At 37.0% G+C, this 15107-nt stretch overlaps 1 protein-coding gene across 6 annotated transcripts in view; it reads right to left on the bottom strand.

The window, feature by feature from the left end:
• Nucleotides 1-15107, bottom strand: part of LOC121319718 (transcription factor SOX-5-like) — a 243556-nt gene that overhangs the window by 33225 nt on the left and 195224 nt on the right. For 5 of the 6 annotated variants that reach the window (XM_041257435.1, XM_041257434.1, XM_041257431.1 and 2 more), the window contains 2 exons: nt 12022-12194; nt 10164-10232 (listed from right to left, as the gene is read on the bottom strand). In XM_041257435.1, coding sequence (XP_041113369.1) covers nt 10164-10232; nt 12022-12194 — 242 coding nt within the window. The remainder of the gene's footprint in view (nt 1-10163; nt 10233-12021; nt 12195-15107) is intronic. The other variant, XM_041257433.1, reaches the window with a different exon arrangement.

Raw genomic sequence — 15107 nt, 5'->3', positions numbered from 1 at the left:
CATGACACAATTACCACCCTTGTGTACAGAAATTCACACTTCTAATGCTGTTTTCCCTATAAGCCTGCATTGGCTTGGGAAGGACTTGGAGATCCTATCACTGCAATACAGAACGGCACAAATTAGGGGTGGAGTGAATTTCTTACTCCAGAGCTATTTGAAGGAGGCACTTAAGCAGTTAGTTAAAAAGTCCCCTCCATGCTGCATATAATTCAAAGTCGCCCAGCTGGCTTATCCCAACTCTCTAATTTAGATGTAATACAATGGGGGCTTATACAATTGCAGCAGTCCACATCCAGCCGAGCCGCCTAAACAAAATATAATGGGCCCAGCTAAGCCTTTAATAGTTTAGTGAGAACCCTGAAACAGCTGCTCGCCATACATGACCTGTGCCATGCCGACAATGCTTTACCCATAAAAGGAAGCTTCAGGAGCCATTTCCGCTGCATTTCCTTTAGATGGCACCAGGCTTTTTACGGAAACAGGGATTTTTTTTTCCCTCTCCCCCTCCTGCCTTCAAATCATCCCATCCCTGATCATCCTTCACATCTAGCCTTTGCCCCTGAATACTCTGGACAATAGCATTGGATCCATCTGTGCTCTCCATTAAACCTCACTAATCCCGCTAAGAACAGCTGGACACTCGGATTCCATACACATACAAACTATTTTCTGTGGATGGATTTTTTTTTTGGTTACAATTACTCTGAGGCTGCTTTCTGGTACCACCTTGTGTGCAAGTGCCTTCATTTGCAGGTCCCATCAGGGTTAGTCGGTTAAGTATAGGAATGTCATGACATCATGGCTTAACAATATATCATAGTGCAGGATAAAGACAAACGCTATTGTCTGCCACCCCTTTCATGTTTTGATAGGCATTGTTTCCTAGTGAATTAGAGAAGAATGTCAAAAATACCATGGCTTTTAAAGAACATATCAAAATGTACACATACAACCTAGTTATCATTATGTATTCCTTGACAGTAGAATTTATAAAATTATTAGAAATACAATTAAACAAAACAGGGTTACTTATGCATGCTTGTATTATTACTTATTATATAACGTCATACATGTTAATGTCAGTAACAGGTAAAGTAAATGTTTCTTCCCTGTAAAATTCTGTGTTACAATTCTTAGCCTTCTCAGGAGCTTGTTCTGGCAGTTCTTGTGATATAGATTCCTGGCCAATTGGGCTGAGATCTCCAAAACTCATTTTGCACAGGTCCTCATTAGTAACCATATTGAAATGTCTTTCAAACACTACCAATTTGGTCTGGAATCAAACTTGACAACCTTGACTCATTGGTTGCATTAACAATCCACTGAGACACACAGTCTCGCCCTTAACAAAAATAACGGAATATAATTTTTGACATTCTTTATGTTTATTTAATGAAAATGTTATTTCACACCATACTTTTAAAAGTATAACATTACTTTTTAATTCTTATTTTATCTTGCATGCGATGTGCCAAATTTTGTACGGAGAATAAAGCCAAAAAACTTTGAAACACTATTCATGTGAAGCACAAACATGGAATCAGTCACTATAGGTACTTTTCATACAAAATATTTCTAACAAGGTTAGAACTAAACTAAACTTAAAAAGGTCTTAAAAAACACTGAACTCACATGAAAGCACAAAACAAGACCACTAAAAGTTTTTAATGAGTTCTTTAAGTTCTTAAAATTATAGAAAGTAGAAACTTGGCAGGCAACAAGCTCTGTGTAAAAAACCAGGTTGCACAGCTTGAACTTAAAGCTTTTTTAACATAATGAAGATGTGCTGATAATTAACATATGTAGTGTGAACAGGTTTGCTGGCATAAGCGGGTGAAAAACTCCAAGGTAAAGTTATTATTAGGGAGTAATTAACTCTGTGAAGTAAATGAGTGAAACAATAGCTGCCAGCATTGACAATATGGTAACATCTGACTCTGTGGAAAATAACATCGTGAAGTATAGGTCCCTGAGCTAAAATCTGTTTATAACCATATGCTCATGCAATTAATGCAGAGCCGCTCTGACCTATTGCTTCAAGAGGGGAGACAATACCACACTCTGATAGAACGACTGTAGTAATTAATTTTGTGGGTAGTTTGTACTCCGAACAGTCCTTAACAAATAGAATACTGGAGATAGAAATATTCTGTTAACTTACAGAGTGGCCTGTATTGTTGGGGGGCAACTACCACCATTGTCTGCATAGAACAGTGCATACATCACATGAGTTTGGAACGGATTGCTAATCACTACCAAGTTCAGGTGAAACATTCATTTATTTGGGAGCTGTGAAATGTATACACATTGGATACTTTCTGAATAATGTGGACTTTGTTTTAAAATCAGATTTTCAGTTTCTTTACACTATTGGTGGTCCACTATGAAAGGTGCTATATAAAAATTCAAGATTATTATTATTATTATTATTATTATTATGATTATGATTATTATTATTGAATATGCCCACGTTCAATTAAGAGTACTAGAGGTGTATCACACATCCTTCAATTTCCATCTAACTCTACCTCCTAGTAGACAGCATTAATCCCTCCACCAAGTCCGCCTGACCCAGAAATTGGAAGGGAAATAAAACTTCAATCCAGAATCCATCGTGCAAGCTCCTGTTACACCAGCTGCAGTGGCTACGGTTATCCTAACAGATTATATTTAGGGTTAACATCCTCTGGTGGCGCAGGTTTAACATCAATGAAAGCCTCCCAGTGTCACCTCTGAAGCCACACATTGAGCTCTGTTAACACCAGGTTAAGCAGACACTATTTACATATACTGTTACACAAGTCATTCGGGACAGGTTTAGAAAGGAGAATTTTGTTTTTCGTGGAAGACATGCCCATCCCTGGTAACAGTCTCCTCAAATAATGACCATGCAAGTCAAGCACACTTTTATTTCTGATGAAAAATTGCATGAAGAAATGATGCAAAATTGAAGAACACTTTTACGTAGAATCTAATAAATGTAACTTCTTTCCACCCAGCTATATGATTACGAAAGCTATGTTAAGCTTGTCATGATTAGCTAGACAACTACTCTTGAAGGAAGGCACACTTTCCTCTTCACGGCTACCATGACTACAGTAGAAAGACCCCCTGCCATTTCTATATTATAATTAGACAACGTTTGGATCTGGTTTTGTATAGCTCAACACTGAAGTTTAGCACTGTCTTTCTAGCTGCAACCAATGAACCATAAAGGATCTAAGTCTTCAATATTACCACATGCATTGCTGATGTTTTGATGAGCACTTTTCTTCACACTAAGCACTGTAGTTTAAAATAAAAAAATAAATAACAAACAGCAATCCTATCCTTTCCATCCCTATGGTAATTCATCTTCACTAAGAGAAACTGCATGACCTTTATCAAATGAAGTATATTTCATTCTCATATTAAACTTGGAAGTATTAAGTACTAATTTAGACTACACTCATCACCAGAAAATGAATGCAGTCATTTACTTTAGGTTCATGTAACATTTCCCCCCAGCTCTCTCTATGATAATCTGGATAGTCAAGACTGCTCATTTTAGACCAAAGCCCAAGCTACCAATCTTAATGATACAGAATAATCCTTGGTTATAGGCAGTCACCTGACAGTTCTGCAGCTGCCTTCAAGAAGGACACTTTATGTTTAATTCACATCTCCAATTCCCCTCTATTTATTTCTAAAAGGTAAATCATTAAAACTCTAAAAAAAGGCTGGTGTGATATAACTGTCCTTTCTTTTTTTAATGCTTTCCAATCTTTTACATAAACAGCCTTTTCATGAGGCAAAGGCACCTTTCCCTGATTAGCTCATAATCAAATCAAGTGGCAAGTTAGCAACATGCTGACTCCCATCAATTAGGTGGCAGCGTTGTTTGTGCGTCAGTAGCTACCCTGTAGGTGGGCATAGCTTTGCGCCCATCTGTTTGCCTGTGTCCTTCCACAAATAGCTCCCATTAAATGGAAGCATAGGGTGTGCCTGAGCAGCGGCTTCCATGTGTTGTTAAGCAAGATTGTCTTATGTAATGGAGCTCTGGCTTTTCTCTCCTGTAAGAGCAGGCACATAGAAGTTGAGTCAACTGCAATGAACTTAGCTCTGAAAGTTTGTATCAGTTGCTATGTGGGTGCATTTTTCCTCCTGACATTTTCACACAGCTTAGCTCAGCCAGAAGTACTGTAAATAGCCCTCAAAAGTTAATTGAACAATTTTTTTTTTTCCTTTACCCAGTTTTCTCCCCAATTTAGAATCGCCATTGTGCTGTTATCAATCCCGGGTCACTGCTGCAACCCCCTGGTGAATGGGGAAACGGAGGCTGAAACACGTGTCCTCCAAAACGAGTTCCTGCCAAGCCATAATTTTTCACACTACGGATCCACAGTGAAGCCATCAGACCTATAGTGCCGGAGGACAATACAGATCTGAATGGCTCCACTGCAGACCGCAGATGCCCTATCAGCCACAGGGGTCGCTGGTGCGCAGTGAACAGTGGATTGCCCTGCCGACCTAAGCCCTCCCTACCCGGACGGTGCTCAGCCAATTGTGCGCTGCCCCGTGGGAACCCCCGGTCATGGTCGGAAATGACATAGCTTGGATTTGAAACTGCGATCTCCAGGCTATAGGGCACATCCTGCACTCCATGCGGGGAGCCTTTACAGGATGTACCACTCGGGAGCCCCACTGAAAAAAACTTAAAAAAATGCTTTTTATCTTATCAGTGTGATACTTCTTTTACAACAAAAGACATTTGATCAAACTGCATATGGATTTATTTATTTTTTTTACACAATAATTTTGAGTACTTTATGAACTCCTGCTACCTTCCTTAAGGTAGTAGCTAACCATGAACTACATGCCTTGCAAACTGCCTGTGCACATATTTCCAATAGTTTTCCACCAAGCAGAACCCACACAACACAACCTATAGTTCAAATAAAAATAATGAGCCATTTTTAATGCACTTACTAAATAAAATAAAATCACAATTCAAGCTCACCACCACCAACAGCTCGTCTGGTCAAAACATGTACAGAACAACAACAACAACAAACACTGAAAAGAATACACTTATGTCCATTAAAAAAAATCATCTTTGAAGATTATATAAAGGTCACCTGTCTCTCTCTCTTTATACACTCACAGTTGTATGTGCGTGCTCTGTAGTCCTGTGAAAGTTGCAGTATTTACTGTGAAACTAATTTAACATTTCTATGAAGTAAAGGCACTGAGCAAGTATTATTAAGCTACATTAAATGTGTATATTTTTTTACCACCTCTCTGTAAGATACTGTTACTACAGCTGCCTCTAAGACGCCACTTTAAATGAGATAATCTGTCATATTTGCCAATCCCAGTTACGCCTTTTAGATTTCACTTTTAATTAATTGTGTAGTAATGCAATTGGCAAAAACGATTTACTTTGTGCTTCAAATTAGCTTACTGGTCTCTATGTCCTTGTCATTGATACTGTTTCTACTATAAAAAAAATTATAATAACACGTTGATATAGGTGGGGGTAATTTAATATCAGGAAGACTAGACCAAATTGACTAATATCAAATTGACCCCTTGTAAATGTTACCAAAAAGCAAATGATAAATGAAGTCAGTATATAACGACTTGACCAAAGGTTCAACAGTGGAGTGTTTCTGTGAGTATAGAGACAATATGTGTGGTCTCCAAAATGTAGTTTTTGCAAAGCCTATTTCTATATTTATATCTGTCAAAAATGAAGCAGTATTATCCTCCAAAATATTACTGGTAATATGCAATGATTACTGCTAGCTTCATAAACTCTCTTAACAGACCAAAGTAATCAAGGCTGCTTACTACCTAATGGGTACAGTATCCTGAGACTGAGGTAAATTGCATTTGGAAATTTGGAAAATGCATAATAAATTAATTGTTTTATGTTTTATGGGGGGGGGGGGGGGGGCTAGAAGAGCTCTGCAGGTGTTCTATTTTATTAAGACTTTTAAAAAAAGAAGACAAAAAACTGAAATGGTACAGGGCTACAATGAAAATGAAAATGTTTAATTGTGATAAATGTAAGGTTAGTGCTAACTGGTTGCTAAGGGGAATGTAATCAAGTGCCCCTTGACACTTCCCTGGGAGTAGGTGAGAGCAGTAGACCTTTGCACCTGTAAATGTGCAAAGAACAACTGATAGCGCTAGGATAATGTGTACTCACACACCCCCCACTAATAAGCAGTAAGCACAAAGAAATAAACAATAACATCGAACCACATTTTATAGTGCTGCTTGATACTAAAAAGCTAATTACACTGGAGACTGGAGTGCAAATGAGATACTGCATTTTGTTTCCAGTAGGTATGTGGTCAGTTTTACAGCAGAGACAAACAAAGTGACTTCACTGCAGGGTCAAGTGACTGCAAATGTAATTAGGGGTTTCCTCTATACAGATTATATGATATAAAATCACAAGTTTGCAAACAGATAAATGCAGTAATGATAATCAGGAAGGGCACTGGGAATTTCATAACAGGTGAAAGGAACACTAACATATCTTATGAGAGGGGTTGGGAATATATGAAAATATATGCTAGAGGAAACATATCTATCCACTGATTTGATTCTTTTTACACCTTGGAATCAAGATCAAATGCATGCAGTAAATATCTTCGCTATTTGCTGAATATATCTTTTTTAAACTGCTTTTTATTTCGTGACAATACAGTTAAGTCGCCTTTTGGCTCATCCAGTAGTATGATATTTTACATAATTAATAAGACACTCTGAAAAACAAAGCAAGCCCATAGGAAATTTGCTATGGGATAGGCTAACGTGGTCCAGTCAGCCTCTCCATGCCATGTGGCTGTGCATTCTGCACATAGTTCATCGAGCTCTTACTTGAACGCTGAAAAAGCCAAGGTAGACATTAAAGCATATGGACTCAATAAATACGCTGTGCATGTCAAGGAAGTCAGTGCTAGTCTAACAAAGGGGGCGTCATGCTGGTATCATCTACACAGTTTATCAGTTTTTCTCTAAAGAAACCGTAATGTAGGCGATAACCTGTGCTTGTGAGATACAGTATCTATTGCAGGAAAGTGCTCTGATCACTGAGCTGCTTATGGTTTTTTTAATACAGCCCAGTTCGTTACTTAACCCCTACATGCCAGACCACTCTCACTTTGGAGCTTAAGCATCAATGACACAGTCTCATTTCTGGAATGTCTCTTGGCAATAATAAGCCGTGGGGCAATCAAATCAATCGTTCTGAGCCTTGTCATTAAATAAAGCTAGGCAGTAGGAACAAAAAGAGTATCCCTACATTCCAATTTTGATGATACGCTTCAAAAACACATACACAGGAAACATGTCTACCAACATGTATTTTGAAGTGGAAGAGGACAAGATCGAAAGGCTTATTTTTTTTATTTAGTTGTTTATTTGTTTGCCACATTTATTACATCACCCCATTATCTTTAAATTTACTGCTTTATGATCACAATATAATTATTTTTTGTTTGTTTGTTTTTTTGTTATTGGGGGCCACATTTATTGCAGTAGCTCAATATAGTTAGGCTTACTGCTTTGTCACCATTTGTAGTTCTATGTACTTTTTGTTGTTATTATTGTTAATTTTTCTATACTTATTTTTTTAAATAAATGTATTTGCTATATTTAATTTTATAACTTTTGTATATAAATATGATTTTTCTGTTCATAATGCAAAAATTATTGAATAATAAAAAATGCAGTTTTTACTTGTATCTATTCATATATTTCAAGGTTTAAAGGGTTTACATAGGATTTGGCAATGTACTTTGTGATATTTTGCTTCAACTGGACTACTTTCATAAAATAGCTGACAGTACCTGTAAATAGGGCAGTTTTGTCATACAGACCATGATTCAACCAAAATCTTGTACCCCTCAAAGGTAGAAGAGGGATTACTGATTTTCATTTGAAATCTTCATAAAATTTCGCAACTGTAAAGTCCTAATATTTAGAAAGGGGTCGAAAACGTTGGCTGTTTTTAAAAATATTATTTATTATTATACATTTTTATGTTTTTTGGGGTGTGTGGCTTATATAAAAAAAAAAAAAAAAAACATTCCACAACAAAATGCATGATATCATTGGAAACAGCTACATAAGGCCTTTCTGTAGATATATTGGGCTTTGATTTTTGATTTAAGTTTGTCAAACTACAAACGTTAAAACATAGGTCATATTCATTGTACTTACTTTCTTCCTTAAAAGACAATTTCCGTAGTCTCTGTACATTTTTGCAACATATTTTTGGTTCATAAAGCCATATGTTTCTGTTATGACAGAATAATGCCCTGGTGCTATTAGCAATTCTCTGTAAGTGACTCAGCACAGATTAATCTGGACTACCCAATGACTGATTTCTCTGCTAGCGATAAAATGATGGGATAAAAAAGAAAGAGATTTGCATTTCCAACTCTAGTTTGAATTAACAGCATTTCTGCACCATTTCAAACAGAGTTGGAACAATCTTACGGCAATGCTTACGGAAACGCTGAAATCTGACTTTGGCAGTTTTTATCAATGGATGCAAGATGTAGAGCCAGCATAATTGTTTGTTTTTTAAAATTTCACAATTTGTTTTTGTTTAGTTCTATTTCAACCATTATTCAGCTCTTGACACCACTGCGTAATGGACACCCAGAAGCACTATGGAGTAACTGACCCGTTTGCCCCAGAGAAGTGTTATAATTGACTAACTTTCACCTAGTCAGTCAATTACCATTTAATTATACTTTAAATGTACACCTGCACAGAATCCTAAAAATGTTAAAACAATTTTTTAAAAAAACAAAAAAACTCTTGTTTCAAAGAAATCAAGCGGACATTGAGAATATCAATATCTTGGTGGTGGTGGGGTGGCTGTCGGATGAGTATTTGAGAAGGAAAACCACAATTTAAGCAAACACCAGTTAAGCCAGTAGTAAATACTTAATCATATAGTTTGCAGCTTAGGGTTAACAGCAGGGGTCGGCAACCTGTCCTTACACGGACACGCATGTCCATGACAAGAGTTATCAGTGTCCGTGGCAGTGAATACGTCTAACACACACGCATGTAACTGTATATAACTTCAGTTTTTTTTGTCCGTGGACAGTATGTTGTTTTTTTTTTTCAATGTCTGTCACCCCTCGATATGGTGCCGACCCCTGGTTAAGAGCTGCGATTTTTATTTTTGAAAGTATAGTACTGTATATAAGTATATGTTTCTTCGCTCTGTAAATTGTAAATTGATTTTTTTTTATCTGGGTGGATTCTGCTCTGCAAACTGATAGGACTTCAGCTGTGAAGCTACTGTGAGAAACAATTGTTCGGCCCTCTCAATGGCAACCACAGTTGTTTGGGAAAAGGTTGCAAAGTCATGGGAAAGGGTGCTTTGTTACTGTGGGCTGTGCTGGAGTGAATCAAGAACGGCAGTATTTACAAGTTTACAAAAACAGCTGCTCTTGACACGTGATGGTTTTTGACAAAATGTTCCTTGGCCTACAGGGTATTGATCTGCAATTTCAATTTGGAGGATGATCGCCATGGTATTTTCTCTCTCTCTCTCTCTCTCTCTCTCTCTCTCTCTCTCTCTCTCTCTCTCTCTCTCTCTCACACACACACACATAAACACAGAGTTCCTCTCTGTGAAACTCTGTTCTCAGCTCGATTTGAATATATTTAGAGCAGAAAGACTTCCATCAACCGAATGGAAAAAAAAGATGGCAGCAGTCCAGTATTGTGAAGCTATCTAAGTGAAGTCAACTGAATAGCATTAGTGTAACTAAGGTTTCCTACAATATCTGGGGATTTGCCAAAGTCTGGCGCCTAATAATGGAAGTCATTTTCAAGGCAACCAAATCTAACTGGCTTTATTTAGCCATAAAGGTTTCTTCCATTTCAAAGCTATTAGATGAACACCTGGGTCCGTACAGCCTCAGAGGCTATACTAATTCCAATCCAATCAAAGGGTTATCAGCTATCACCAACCTGGAGATTTCTGAACAAAAGCTTTATTTGCATGTAAATGATTTACATTAACTTCAATACCAATGGTATAATATCACTCTTCTTGTTGTGATTACATTTGGGATTGAATGCAAAACATGCAAGTTGTGCAAGATCTTATTTGTTTAACACACACAAGCAATTCTGACCTGGATCTGTTGTTGAAGAAGGTTGATTTTGTGTTGTTGCTGCAGGAGCTGTTGCTGTTGTCTTGCAATCTGTGAGGAGCCACACAAATAAGAAATTACAACTTTTGTCATCCCTCCGTTTTATGTTTCTATATCCAAGCCAATGTTTTAAAACTGAAATTGGGGGAGTTTAGTTTAGAACTATACTGAATTCACAACCCTGTTTTGAAAGCATGTTTAGATACATATATTTCTATAAGAGAATCAAAAGTTCAACCTTGTTTATTTTATGAATAAGTAAATAAATAAAAACACATGTATTTGATTTGGCTGAGTTTTCCTCATTTCCATATGTTCCTACAGTGTAGACCCCATGCCAGATTGTTTCCAAGGAGGCTTATGATCTAGGCTAGATGGGAAAGTGAAGTTACCTCAGGAATTGACACCCAGGGTAAGCACCTTTTTGTTTGTTTGTTTGTTTGTTTTTTGAAACGCTTTGGAGAGCCTACAGCAGAAGGACATCCAGATGCACACATGCTGTACACCATGATGTAGTTTTTGCAGATGGGGTTATGCTCAGGTTTACGCTCCAAGCAGGATTGAGGCCTGTGACCTTCTGACAGAGACAAATGTGTTACCTGCATATGTAGATGCCTAATCATAATAAAATTAAATTAAATCCTTTAAAACAACACACCAATTAATACAACTGTGCAGTAAATACACTAAACTGGAGACAAATATAGGGTCCAGATGTATCAAGCTATACCCCTTTTAAACAGGATGTTTTAGCTATTCCAGAATTAGGGATTTAGCCACAATTAATGGAAATGTAAACCCCCTCAATCACTGAGAAGACAGGACAGTCAAGTTACAGTATATCCATTGTCAGTAATTCATGCTAATTTCCATACATTTTAACCAGACTTTATGCTAACACAGCACTACCAAATTAAATATCTGTCTAGCACCCTCTCATCAACAACTACAATTCCCAGCAGCCAAATAAGTGACAAGTAAAATTGATATTCATAGATAAATACTACAAAACATACAGAAAGATGCGTAAAAGAGATAACAAGATGCTGCTGCAGATACTAGAGGGGTCAACAAAACTATATGTTGCCATATCTATAGATTTAATTATGAATCTGCAGGATATAAAAAACAAGTTTCAATGTGCAAATATTTATCAATCTCTCTTTTTCTTCCCAGAAGCGTCTTTATCTTGGTTAGCACCTCCATCTCTTTCGTGAGTTTGCTAAATGCACCCTAAAATGGTTCCTGTGCTATCTGTCTTTGTTCTACATGTATTCATCCCCTTGGGAGAAAAACATTGGCAAAGTCCCACCTTATGCATTCTGGGAAACTTGGCAACTGTGTGGTTATATTTTGCAAGTAAAGTATTTTGTACATAGGAATGTCATTTTTTATTTGTTTCTATTTCTGGAGCTAGGTATTTTTAATTAAAAAAAAAAAAAAATTCTAGTTGCGTTAGAATGTGCTTTGACGGACTATTGATATACTTACATTTAAGAAACAAACCAGCTTTGACATGTACCTACTCTCCCTTATCAGGGACGATGCCCCCTTTTTTGAGGTACGTTCCTCTAATCCCTACCACTGTGTTCAGTGCTTCAGTAAGCTGGTTAAGACTTACCACCTTTATACTTGAGTGTGTGGGTTTGGTTTCCAGATGTGGGCCAGACATGTCTTAAATAAGAACTGCAAGAAATGCAGGCTGTCTGACAAGATACCGTAGCAGATAAACAATACCCAGCTAATCATTCATACATGGAAAAATGGGTGCAAGTAGCAGTAAAAGCTCTTATAAACATGTATGCAATGGTACTATAGCCCCCATTTTTTACCAACTCACTTGATCCTGTTGCTGTTTGGCCAGCTCCATTTGTTGCCGCTGTTTCTCGATTTGAGATGCTGCAAGTTTCTTCTGTTCGTCGTGGGCCGCCAGCAGCTGCTCCCTCAGACTGGTCAGCTGGTTGATCATACCCATGAGCTGCCTCTCCTTCTCAGCAAGGCTTTCTGGAGTCCCTGCAAGAAAGCACATGTTAGAGATGTGTGCCTGACAACCCTTTTTCATCATCATCTTAATTAAATACATCAGAGGCATACATCAGTGTCTGAATCTGTAATTAATGCGAATGATACCCTCCCCCCATTCATTTATTTTATAAAACTTTACTGAATATCTGTGTATATCGTATAGGAGATGCGACTGCTTTTGTACCCACCATTTATCACCAACAGGGCCGCAATACTAAATAAATACATAGTCAATAAACAAAAGTCACAAGGTAATGTTCATATAGAAGGATTTTTAATCGCCAGGCAGTTGAGTTCCCCTTTAAACACAGGAATCAAATCTCTCTTTGGGGAACAATGCTGTTCTGAAGTATTGTATTAACATACAAATATTTAACTGGAATTTAAAAAAACAATTTACTATGTTGTCCTGGAGACAAAACCTTGGCAACACTGTCAAGTTAAAGGTTACGATAACATATTATCCCCAAACAATCTGAATCACAATCACTTGCTAAAATAATGTTAACATAACATTTTTTACATGGCACTGGAGGTAGTAATCAAACAGTTGCAGGCTGCTGGTTTAAAACAAGAACACTAAAGCAAACAGGTGAGCATGTAAAACTTACAAAAGAAAGATGTAAATGTGCACCTTGTCTTTTTACCTCCAACTTGCATAATACAACTATAACATAAAAGAAAAAGTGTTGCAATATTTCTGACACTAGCCTCAGGAAAGCCAAATCCATAAAGAAATACCTTGATTGGTCATCCCAAGTGACCCCACAGGAAGGTGTAAGAGAAATCCATTTGGCCCTAGAGGTCTCTCACCCCCCCAACCCCTTCACCAACAATGGACAATAAATGCAACTGTCACGGCAGACTGCAGGAAAAATAAACTAGCGGCTGTTTTAACAGCTTACTGATGAACCTTTCAGATGTGTGTGCATTTGATGATGACTGTGAAACAAGAAAGGACCTTATGTTAAAAATGTCAGGCTCAGGGAAAAAAGGGAGGGGGGTGTGGGGGGAGTGGAGGAATAAAAGAATCCTTTCTTTCAGTGGCTGTCCCCTGGCCCGGCTGGATGGAATGTGGATTGTCTTTCGAGTTAACTCACTGGGAATCTGCTTTCATGCTTAAACCTGGAGAAAAGGATCACTCTCTATGGCAGAACAAGATCACAGGGACTTTGTGATTTATTGTCTGTTAAATACCCCCTGTGTCTTCGCTCTGTTTCTCAGTGCTTTCACTCGCTATAAAGTGATTTTGGCCGCATACTGTGTCTCTTATCCTGAAGAACTGAAGCAGTTTACCTGACAAATGTATGTAGTATGTGCACCCATCATCCACTGCCATTCATCTGTGTTGTATAGATCAATATATCCACTATGTTCATCCATATATTGAGTTTAGATTAGCCTCGTCACTTCATGTCCATATTCAGTAGTAATGGGATGGAAAGTGTGACTTAAATAAATGGCAAAAATATAAGTTAATAAAAATTGCTCCTAATCTGCTTACATAATTGAAAAGTAATATTTCTAAAGACCTAATGCCTGGGAGGTTTTGAAAGAACTCTTGGTATAAGAAACAAGCATGCTAAAAACAGATGATTTTTGAAAGTAGGATGACCTACCTGCATAGAGCATACTGTATGGGGTCAATACGTGTACTTCAATGCCTTTGCAGTATATATGTAGTATTTGTTTTTACTAGATAGCTAAATAACTAAGTACACATAAGGGGTTTGTATAACAGAACTGTAGTTTCAATTTAAAGTATGACATTTGAAAGTGGTATTCATTTCAGTGCCAGTTTCTTTACCATAAAAATCCAAAAGTATTTACATGGTAAATATAAGTGGAAAATGCTCAGGAAAATGCAAAAAATGCAAAAAATTATATATATATATATATATATATATATATATATATATATATATATATATATATATATATATAGTGCTCCCCCTTTATAAGGCGGCCCTTATAAAGGAACAGGTTATAAGGCGATATATACACACATAAACAATACTATTTCATTTATTTACTTTTTATGTGGAAAATGCAAGCAAAGTCAGCTATAAGCAACATCTGTCCAAATTTATAATCCCTTAATACATACAGTTCCTGGTCAAATAAGAATTCAATTTGGCAGTATTTGACAAGGGGAGCATACATACACACCCTGGAAAACTTGTGCATTTTTTCTAAGAAAATATATGTAATAAAGTACCACAACATCAACTGTTTAAAAACAAAAATGAATTTTCAATATCATTCAGATCAATAACTGGCTTCTTATAAACTAGCAAATACCCCAAGGCAGATAAATATACTGCAATGCAGTACATTCCACCCAGTTGTAATTAACCCATTTTTAACAATGCAATACTTGTCAAGTGCTTTAAGAACTAATTAAGGTATGTGTTTAAAGATAACTTAAAGTTGCAATGTACAAATAAACACTGCTAAGTCATTCTCCAATTCCATCTGTTACATACTGTTTATGTGCATGGTAGCAGCAGGCTGATAAAGAGCAAAGCTTTCCCAAATCAAAGGTCTTGACTCAAGCAGGTACATATCTAATATAGAATGTACAGAATGTACAGTTCTTTCCTTTAAAAAAAAAAAAAAAAATCACAGTGGCATGTGCAGTCAGTTGGCTTGGCTATCACTTTGAAAATGACAATGATCCAATTAAATTCTTATTTATGCCCATTTGGCAAAACTGAACCTTTCCTAAATAATAAAGGTTTTTGTGTTGTTGTTTTACAAATCTATCACATCATACCAAATCTCCTGTTTGTACCTCAGACGAAGAAAACATTACTGAGCAGGCTTTATGTCAATCTCATGCACTGAAAAACAGAGAGCTGCTGTCTACTTTTAAAGTAAAATGGTGTTTTAAATTGAATT

Source organism: Polyodon spathula, chromosome 8 (assembly GCF_017654505.1).
Source record: "Polyodon spathula isolate WHYD16114869_AA chromosome 8, ASM1765450v1, whole genome shotgun sequence".
Lineage (NCBI taxonomy): Eukaryota > Metazoa > Chordata > Actinopteri > Acipenseriformes > Polyodontidae > Polyodon > Polyodon spathula.
The sequence above is the reverse complement of the archived record's forward strand: the minus strand, read 5'-3'. Positions and strand labels throughout refer to the sequence as shown.